General features: G+C 46.3%; 1 protein-coding gene across 1 annotated transcript; it reads left to right on the top strand.

The window, feature by feature from the left end:
- Window positions 1-7,711: 7,711 nt before the first annotated feature.
- On the top strand, window positions 7,712-8,188 carry LOC138246755 (angiogenin-like). Its single transcript, XM_069201516.1, has one exon. It carries the CDS (start codon window positions 7,712-7,714, stop codon window positions 8,186-8,188), a length of 477 nt encoding a protein of 158 aa, XP_069057617.1.
- The last annotated feature ends 242 nt before the right edge of the window (window positions 8,189-8,430 follow it).

An 8,430-nucleotide genomic window follows, 5' to 3' on the forward strand; every position in this document is an offset into this window, starting at 1 on the left:
TAACTCTGCTGTTATCCTTTGCAGTTGATTTTTATATACTTTCATCAAATTATTGTTTACAGGCAGTACTTCCAAGATCGCTTGCAAAGTCTTCTGCATTAGGAACATTACCTCCAATAACGATTCAGCTGGTACAGCAGTAGTATCACCACCCCCTCCAAAAATCCCCCCCCTCTCCAAAGCCACCAGTATCATCTCCTCAAAGTTTATACTATCCCTTTCTTGGGGTGAGATGCAGGGGGATGACGATTGGCTGGGTTCCACCAACCCCTCACACCCGCCACCCTCCTCTGTCCTCCTCACTAATTACAAGTCCTCTGTTTGCAGTAAGTCTGAAATCGGGAACTCATTCCTCTAAAAAAACTCAGAAAGCTCCCTTACACTCTGATCATATTACTCCCCTTTGATAGCTGTGATGTGTGGTGTTTTTTTTTTTAAATATCACCCCACAAAATCTCTAATAGATGTTCCAAGTGGAGTTCCTGAGGATCTTTCATGATTATCCCTGACAGCTCTATCCGCTCTACTAACTCTCGAGGCCTCCTCCTGTCCTGATCCAGATAGCTGAAGTGCTTGCTCCCCTCCTCCTGCGTGATCTCCACACGGCGGTGAGCCTAGCAACGCGTATTCCTCCATGGACTCCCTTGCCTTAGATTCTGGTTTCAGTCCCCTTTTTCCACCGCCACCACGTGATTTCGCCTTACTTGCCGGCATTATATGTATCCCTTGTTAGGGCAATACTCCCCACACAAAACCTCAAAAAGGCAGAGGGATAGATTAAACGTTTCCATTTAATTTTTTCAGAGCAGGCAGTGGTCCATAGGACCACTGGCTACCCTGAAAAAATTTACTTAAGTCCATTCACAAAGGGGAAGGGGTCCCTTGGGGGACTCTGCAGATGATTTTGGTGGCTGTGGAGTGGAAGGGAGGGAGGCGGACTTTTTGGGTTCTATCGGTGAGGAAGGAGGTGAGCCAGTCTAGGGCTTTATGTCAAATCCCTGTGTTGTGGAGGCGTGTGCGGAGTGTGTGGTGGCAGACAGTGTCAAAGGCAGCGGAGAGGTCTAGGAGGATGAGTGCAACGGTCTCGACTTTGTCGACTCTGGTTCTGATGTCGTCAGTACATGCAATGAGGGTGGTCTCTGTGATGTGGTTCTCACAGACTGGGAGGGGTTGAGTGTCTTGTTTTCCTCAAGGAAGTGGGACAGGCGGGTGTTCACTAGTTCCTCAGCGACCTTGGTGGGGAAAGGGAGGAGAGAGATGGGGCGGTAGTTGGAGAGGTCATCAGGGTCAGCTTTGGGCTTTTTAGGAGTGCAGTGACTTCTGCGTGCTTCCAGGGGTCTGGGAAGGTGGCGGTGTCGAATAAGCTGTTGAATATGTTGTGAAGCTTGGGGGCGATGGTTGGGCTGGCTTTGTTGTAAATGCGATGGGGGCAGGGGTCAGAGGGGGAGCCAGAGTGGATGCAATTCATCGTTTTTTCAGTTTCTTCGTCGGTGGTTGGAGTCCAGGTGATTAGTAGGGTGGGGGTGGTGGGGGGGTCTGTGTTGGACGAGTCGAAGGTGTGTGTGGTGGGTGTGTGTGGTTTGAAACTGTTGTGTATGTCTAGGATTTTGCGCTAGAAATGGTTTGTGAGGGAGTCGCAGAAGAGTTGTGTGTGCGTGGGGTCTATGTTGCTGGGTTTGGGTGTGGAGAGCTCTTAGATAATGGTAAAGAGTTCTTTGCCATTGTGACAGTTACTGTCAATGCGTTCCTTGTAGTATGCTCTTTTGGTGGTGCGTATGAGTTGGTGGTGATTACGAATGGAGGTTTTGAGGGTGGAGAAGTTGGTGGTTGAGGGTTCCTGTCGCCAAGGTTTCTCTGCTTTGCGGCATTTATGCTTGGAGTCTTGGAGTTCAGTAGTGTACCAAGGGGCATTCTTGATGTTGCAGGTGTTGATGTTTTTCTGAGGGGGCGAGTGAGTCTGCGCAGCTAGTAATCCATTTTACGAGGTTGAAAGCAGCAATGTTGGGGTCGTTGGTGGGGGGTACTGCGCAAGTTGGGAGTTCAGGTGTTCTGTGGGGATCTTGACCCACATGCAGTATGGTGTGGTGTGTTGGTGGTGGTGTGTGGGGGGTTTGGAGAAGGAGAAGTGGACGCACTGGTGGTCAGTCCAGTGGAGTTCCGTGGTGTGAGTGTAGGTTATGTGTTGGCTTGAGGTGAAGATTGCGGCTAGTGTGAGTCCTGCTTAGTGGGTGGGTGCTGTGACCAGTTGTTTGAGTCCGAGGTTGGTGAGGTTATCTAGGAGGGATGAGCAGTTGTGGTAGTGTGGATTCTCTAGGTGAAAGTTGAAATCACTGAGGAGGAAGTCGTCTATGGAGGTGAGGGCGTGAGGGCTGATGGTGTCAACGATGGTGTCACATGAAGGGGGGGCGAGGCCCTGGAGGTCTGTATATGAGCGTACCTCTGATAGTGGTGTTGTTTATGTGGATTGGAAAGTGCATGTGTTCTGCGTGGTCTAGGGTGTTGTGTGTGTTGGTGGTGACCTTAATGGTGTCTTTGTGCAGAATGGCAATGCCACCTCCTGGTTTGTTTAGGCGGTCTTTGCGGTGGAGTTTGAACCCGTCAGGGGTGGCTGTGGCTATGTCGGGCTCGGATGAGTGGTTCGTCCAGGTTTCCGTGAGGAAGACGATGTCAGGTGAGTGTGATGTGATGAGGTCCCAGAGTTCAATGGCATGCTTGTGTAAGGAGCGGGTGTTTAGGAGTAAGCAGTTGCGGTGGTTATGGGGGCTGTTGTTGCTGTAGTGCGTGATGGTGTTGGTGTGGGGGGTTGTGGTGTTGCTGTGGGTTGTGGTGGTGTTGTCGTGGAGTGTGATGGGGTTGTGTTTTTTTGGGGGGTGGGGTCTATTGGGGTGGGCGGGGGCTGTGCGGGAGTCTGCTGCGTTGAGATTGTGGTGTTTGATTTGGGTGCGCTGGGGATAGTGTGGGGCATATGGGTGTTACTGGTGAAAAAGGTGAAGCAGGAGAATCGGCAGGCGTAGCAGGTGAAAGGTCCCAGTGTGTGTGTGGGGTTGGTTCGGGTGCAGGTGGGGCGTGTTCCTGGGTTGAGGGAGTGGAGTGTGTTTGTAGAGTAGTGTTGTCTGGGGGGGGGTCTGGGATAGGGGGACCAGGGGGACTGGCGCTGGGCGCAGTCCAGGCGTGGACAGGCACAGACGGGCTTGCCTCTGCCGCGCCTCCGGCGCGCTAGTAGCTTGTCCGCTATGCGACCATGCAGCAGCTGCCATTAAGAGGGTGGGGTGGGAGGTTGGAGCAGCTGGGAGGAGGGAGGGAGGGCCAATGGGTGTGTGTGGGGGGCGGGCCACAGGGTAAACAGAGACCGGCCGGAGCCAGTGCTGATGAAACAGGCGGTGGGAGACCAGGAGAGTGAAAACGAGAGCTAAAAACAGGAGGGGGCAGGGAGGCAGAGATGCGCTGGGCAACACAGCAAAACTACTAACAGCAAGAAACTAAGGCAGAAACGAACGGCAATAGAAATACACAGGAGCACATTGTGAAACACGCATTTAAACAAGACTAGCGGCAATGTGAAAAAACAGAAAAGCAGATCACGGCAAAACTACTAACGGCAAGAAACTAAGATGGAAAAGAACGGCAATAGAAATATACAGGAGCGCACAATGTGAAACACTGAAACATGGCATAAAACAAAACTAGCGGCAATGTGAAAAAACAGAAGAGCAGATCAAGGCAAACACAATGGGAATTACTTATGCGAGGGCAGCAAGAAGCCTACCACTAGGCACTAGGGATGAGGTGCAGGTGGGTGCCTGCTGGTAAAGGAGGGCCTTGAACTGCTGTCCGGGCGGCAGTCAACAGTGTCAGGGGCACGGGGGCAGGCTGGTGGAGCCAAGTGAAACTCCTGGCCAAGACTGGAAAAAAACCTCCATCGAGATGATCCCCTTTGCTGGAGTAAAACTGGCCCTTTCCAAACGGGGCAATAGAAAGATGAGTCTTTGTAAATGTCCTCAAAAGTACCAGTTTTTACATTTGTATGCACACAAAAGTAAACGTTTCTAAACTCCCAGGCATGGTTAGCTCTTAATTTCTTAAATCACAAATCGTAATCAAGCCCTCTTTATATTGCTCATCACAAAATATCTTAGCCATTGGTCAGCTAAGAACACAAGCTACAAAAAGACACAATGTTTCCTCGAGGTTTGATGTAAATAAGTATGTAAACAAACTATAATCATAGTCTACTATTGTCTTAAAGAAGTATAATTCATATTAATATAGAAGCTTTTCACTTTAAAAAATAAATGATACAAGCATTGAAAAGTTGTATAACACATGTTCATATTGAATGGTATTATAAGTAAGCATTTGTTCATCACACAGAAATCTTTTGAAGATGAACTCTATGCCAATAGCATGATGGTCACATATGAATACTTCTATGGCTTATGCAAGATGTGATTGACAATGGCAAAAGGAGGTCATTCAGATAAGCCAATGGCTAAAGGAGGCTGACTCAAAACCCACTGATAAGTGCACTCAAAAGGTCTTTGGCTTAATCACACTTGCAAAGTGATATTTACAAAGAGTTAAACTAATATTCTATCATTTTTTTTTTAAAGAAAGATTATGTGCTCATGATTTGGTAATAATGAGTGAGGGATTTCAAAGCAGCCATTTGTATGTCTTCAAAGCTTAAGTTAACCTTGTTTACTTATTAAATACCTTTCAGTAATTACTCGTTAGTGGAGCAATACAGAAAAGCTTCCTTCCTTCCTTGCTTGTTCTCCCATTCTCTCCTTTTCATCTTACTATTATGGGGGACGCCTCCACTTCTGTCCTCAGACAGAGACAGGCAAGGCCTTCATCAACAATGAGCAGAGACATCTTTAGTTCTTGAATGTAGGCAGTGCTTAATTAAGCGTTTGGTAGTTGATGGGGCCACCGGCACTCATTAATGGGGATCAGAGCGTATTTTTCCTCATCAGAGATTAACTGCGAGCAAGCCAAGGACACTCAAACAAAGGGGAAACAAAGAGAAGAGAAAGAAGGAAAAACAGTCATATAGGGAGAAAGCAGGAAACTGCAGGAGTGAGATAAAGGTGCAGGGAATGTCTGATAATGGCTGGAAGAGCCATGAGGTTGATTCAAGTCTAGGCATTCTTGGTAGTCATCTTGGTATTCAGCGGGCCGGCTTTTAAAAGCATCAGCTGCGGCTTGCTGATCACAGTGCTGGACACCGGCACTCATTGTTTTACAAATTAAGCACTGGATGTACGTAAGTAGGACAATATAAGGATTGGAGTGGATATGAGAATTTTACTACTGAGGAAGTTATTATTATTACTGATTGCAATATAGGAATAGAATAATAAACAGAGGGATAGGGAGGAATGATGGTCCAGTGTATGCCCTCCCGTTATTAATACTATGAAAATAAACAAGATGCACTGTTCCAAAGAAAAAAGGCGAAAGGATACAAAGGACATGTTTCGCGTTTCTATGATCCAGCCGGATCCAGCAACGCTTCTTCATGACCTAATGACTACATTAGGCGTCGCTGGATCCAGCTGGACCATAGAGACGCGAAACATGTTGACCCTTCGTCAGGGATGGTCTGGTCGTTCCCCACCCCTTCTTCACAATATTGTGGGAGAGAGTGATTGACCATTGTCTCTGTTTCACTCTCTCGATCATTTTTAATCTTGGCCTCAATCCTTTGTATGGATTAATAAAATTGTTACCCTCTGTTCTGGGTTTGTGAGCTAATTTTAACCTTTAGTTTGACTCTCCTAGTTTCCTCTTTTCCAAACTCACTCTTGGGTTCTTGGCATCATCGAGAAAAGATCTCCGGCAAAGAGCCCCCCTTCGGGTGGTGCCCGTCAGACTTTGCAGCGCCGGTCTGACGAGGAGCAACTCTGATGATGAAGCATGACACCCATCTGGGTGTGTGAGGTTTCTTGCTCCTAAAATGTAGGACTCCTTTGTATCCTTTCGCCTTTTTTCTTTGGAACAGTGTATCTTGTTTATTTGCAATATAGGAATATACTGGGAGGATCAAACTAGTAGGTGCAACATTCCTCTGCCTCCATTTAATGAGATCTTGGTACATAACTCAATGTACATGCCTTTTGTTGTTTCTATCACATGTTCACACTGAGTCACCTCAGGAACCACAACAGGAGTACAGTCCTGTGCTTTACTACATACAGACTGTAGCTGAATAAACTTGAGGTATTGGATTACGGGAAGTTTAAGACACCAAAGAGGTGAGATTGACACACACAAAAAGCACTTCCCTTTCTTTTTTCAGGTGATGGGACATTATTGGATTACATTTTTCACAAATACATGTCTCCTAGTTTTTCGTGTGAGCTTCTTTTTGACAGCCTGCAGTAATATTGTTCATAACATTGGTGTATACCATCTTGGACTACACTAGGACACATTGCATCATATTCCCCATGCACTTACCCATAACACTCCCGGATGGGACTGTCTAAAGATACCAGGGGACAGATGTATCATTCTTTCACACAGCACAGACAGACAACTTGCTGCATTATGCTGCTTGAAAGGAAAAGGGCAGACATGGACTATATCTGTCAAGATAAGGTGCATCCTGTCCTCTGCATGCACTGTTGCACGTTCAGCAGCCTAGCGTAAATGCAGACACCCTTGTGCCATGGAACAACGATGTCTCTGTTACAAGCAAGATTGTTTTTGTGCAGGAAGGGACACCTTCCTGCTCAAAAATGATCCTTAGAGGTAAATTCTTCTTTCTAAGTGTGTTGCAGAATGCAACACAATTAAAAAGAGGAAACAAAAGAAGAAACAAATATATTTCTCCTCGATTTACTTCACCAGGATGGCCACATTCCTAGGTCCACCAATGTTGGTAAATCTAGGAATGCCTCAGAATACATGAATGGATGCACAGGAACACCAACGTTTCCCCCTTGTGATGTCCCCACCATGTAGAGTAATGCCAGGCAGTGACTTGCGCTGCAATCTGTTACTCCAAATTTACTAAGCCACACCGGCCCACGAAAGGCTTCGTGTCTCACATCTAGGATTTGCATTGTCCTTCTATTTCTTTGCTTGGCACAAGGGCAATGCAAAACCTTTGTAAACTGGCCCCGATGCCTTCCTTCAGATTGGCATAATTGCGTTTTTGTGCAAATTTGTTAATCCTGCTCTTGACGGACGGTGGGTTTTTGATGTTACCTTTTGTGGTAGTTGTTGAAATCATTTTAGCAGGAAAAATGGCAATTTAGGATGTCTTATCTTAACTGTAAATAGTGCATGTTTACACTATGCAACATGGGCCATTTCTGATCCTACACCTTCAGAATAACTGAACAGTTTGCAGTTTAAGCATGTGGTCAACAGCTCGAGGTCTGCACTTGAAGGTGTAGAGTAGAACAATATGTGAGAATATAACTAAAGCAATGACGAGAAATATGATCAAAATGCAGTGGATGAAGACATTTCAGGACAGATCAATTGCTTTGATGTGTGTAATGGAAAAAATCTAAAAATATTTTGGACTGATTCTGATGCTATTGTTCTGTTGGTTTGCCATGTTAGGTGACTGACTGTTACAATACTTTAAAAAAGTTTTGAAATAATAAAATGACTACTTTGGTGAGTGATGTGCATCAAGTGTCTAATGTTGCTTCTCCCCTCTTTTGGTGTTAGATCCAGGTGATTGATCACTGACATGTCTGTGCTACAAGTACACTTAGCGGTCCTCCTGCTGGTGGTGGCTTCCTTCACGTGCGCCTACCAACACTGCAAACCACCTCCCGGAGAGACTGCTTACCAACAGTTCCTCAGACAACACCGTGACAGCTCGGACGACGGTGGTGGCGACGCCTACTGTGACAAAAAGATGCACGAAAGGTGCATGACAAACCTAGACCCTCCGAAGACGAAGTGCAAAGAAGTGAACTCCTTCATCCGTGCCACCACGAATCAAATCAAAGCCATCTGTGAAAAAGCCGGTAAACATTATGACGGTAGGGGGGACCTGACAGTAAGCCTGCAGCCTTTCCGCGTCACGACCTGCAAGAACCGAGGCGATCCAAATGTGCACCCCTGTGAATACAGAGGCAGCACCACCACCAGAAAAATTGTCATTGGCTGCAGGGGCGGGGACCCCACACACTTTGAGGAGGGAATAGTTGTACCAAACTAGCAGGACCATCCCCGTGCCGCCTCTTTTGTCTTTAACAAATATGATGGTTGGAGCAGAAATTCATGCTCCAAAAAATTGTTTTGTTTTTTCTTAAATCTGGACAAAAACGAAGTTGAAAAATAGAATAGTGAATTGTAACAACACAAAAAGTACAGTGATGGTATTATGGATTGCTTTAGGATGTTGTGTAGAAAGCTCAGGCTGTTCATTGTTGTAACTTTATGCTTCTCTGTTCAACTAAT

The sequence above is a fragment of the Pleurodeles waltl genome, chromosome 7 (genome assembly GCF_031143425.1).
Source record: "Pleurodeles waltl isolate 20211129_DDA chromosome 7, aPleWal1.hap1.20221129, whole genome shotgun sequence".
In the NCBI taxonomy this organism is placed as follows: Eukaryota; Metazoa; Chordata; class Amphibia; order Caudata; family Salamandridae; genus Pleurodeles; species Pleurodeles waltl.

Excerpts from the sequence above, each read along its gene's own strand:
- LOC138246755 (XM_069201516.1), top strand. The coding sequence starts at position 7,712 with ATGTCTGTGCTACAAGTACACTTAGCGGTCCTCCTGCTGGTGGTGGCT.